Raw genomic sequence first — 405 nt, 5'->3', positions numbered from 1 at the left:
CCGCAGTGCAGCAGGCCAGGTACGAGCCCTACGAATAGAAGTGTCAGAGTTTACACCATTTCTCAACAGGACAGCACCCAAGGTTTTATCTTTAGCAAAAGAAAATAATTTACAGAAGTTACTAATTAAAAAAAGCCAGATCCGGGTGTGTTCCCAGCGCTGGGGATGAGCAGAATTGCCTGTTCGGACCATTTTCTCCTCCCCACCTTTCCTGCGCCTCTTCCTCTCGGTGATGGGACCCCACAGCACGTACATCCCCGCGGCCACCGCGGCAGCGACCCCCCCGATGACGCCCCAGTTCTTCATCACTTTAGACCTGAAATAGAGGGGAAAAAAAAACAACAAACAAATCAAATCAAAACAAAACGACCCAAATCACCGGGGCACTCGCTACGTCTGGCTGCA

At 50.6% G+C, this 405-nt stretch overlaps 1 protein-coding gene across 2 annotated transcripts in view; it reads right to left on the bottom strand.

The window, feature by feature from the left end:
- Positions 1–306, bottom strand: part of USP30 (ubiquitin specific peptidase 30) — a 9807-nt gene extending 9501 nt beyond the window's left edge. For both annotated transcript variants that reach the window (XM_010164327.1, XM_010164328.1), the window contains exons 1-2: positions 207–306; positions 1–28 (exon numbers count right to left, since the gene is read on the bottom strand). The exon at positions 1–28 is cut by the window's left edge and continues 182 nt beyond it. In XM_010164327.1, the coding sequence (XP_010162629.1) occupies positions 1–28; positions 207–306 (128 nt within the window). The remainder of the gene's footprint in view (positions 29–206) is intronic.
- Between the last annotated feature and the right edge of the window lie 99 nt (positions 307–405).

Source organism: Antrostomus carolinensis, unplaced genomic scaffold (genome assembly GCF_000700745.2).
Source record: "Antrostomus carolinensis isolate BGI_N321 unplaced genomic scaffold, ASM70074v2 scaffold47163, whole genome shotgun sequence".
Lineage (NCBI taxonomy): Eukaryota > Metazoa > Chordata > Aves > Caprimulgiformes > Caprimulgidae > Antrostomus > Antrostomus carolinensis.
This window is presented reverse-complemented; position numbering and strand designations above follow the sequence as displayed.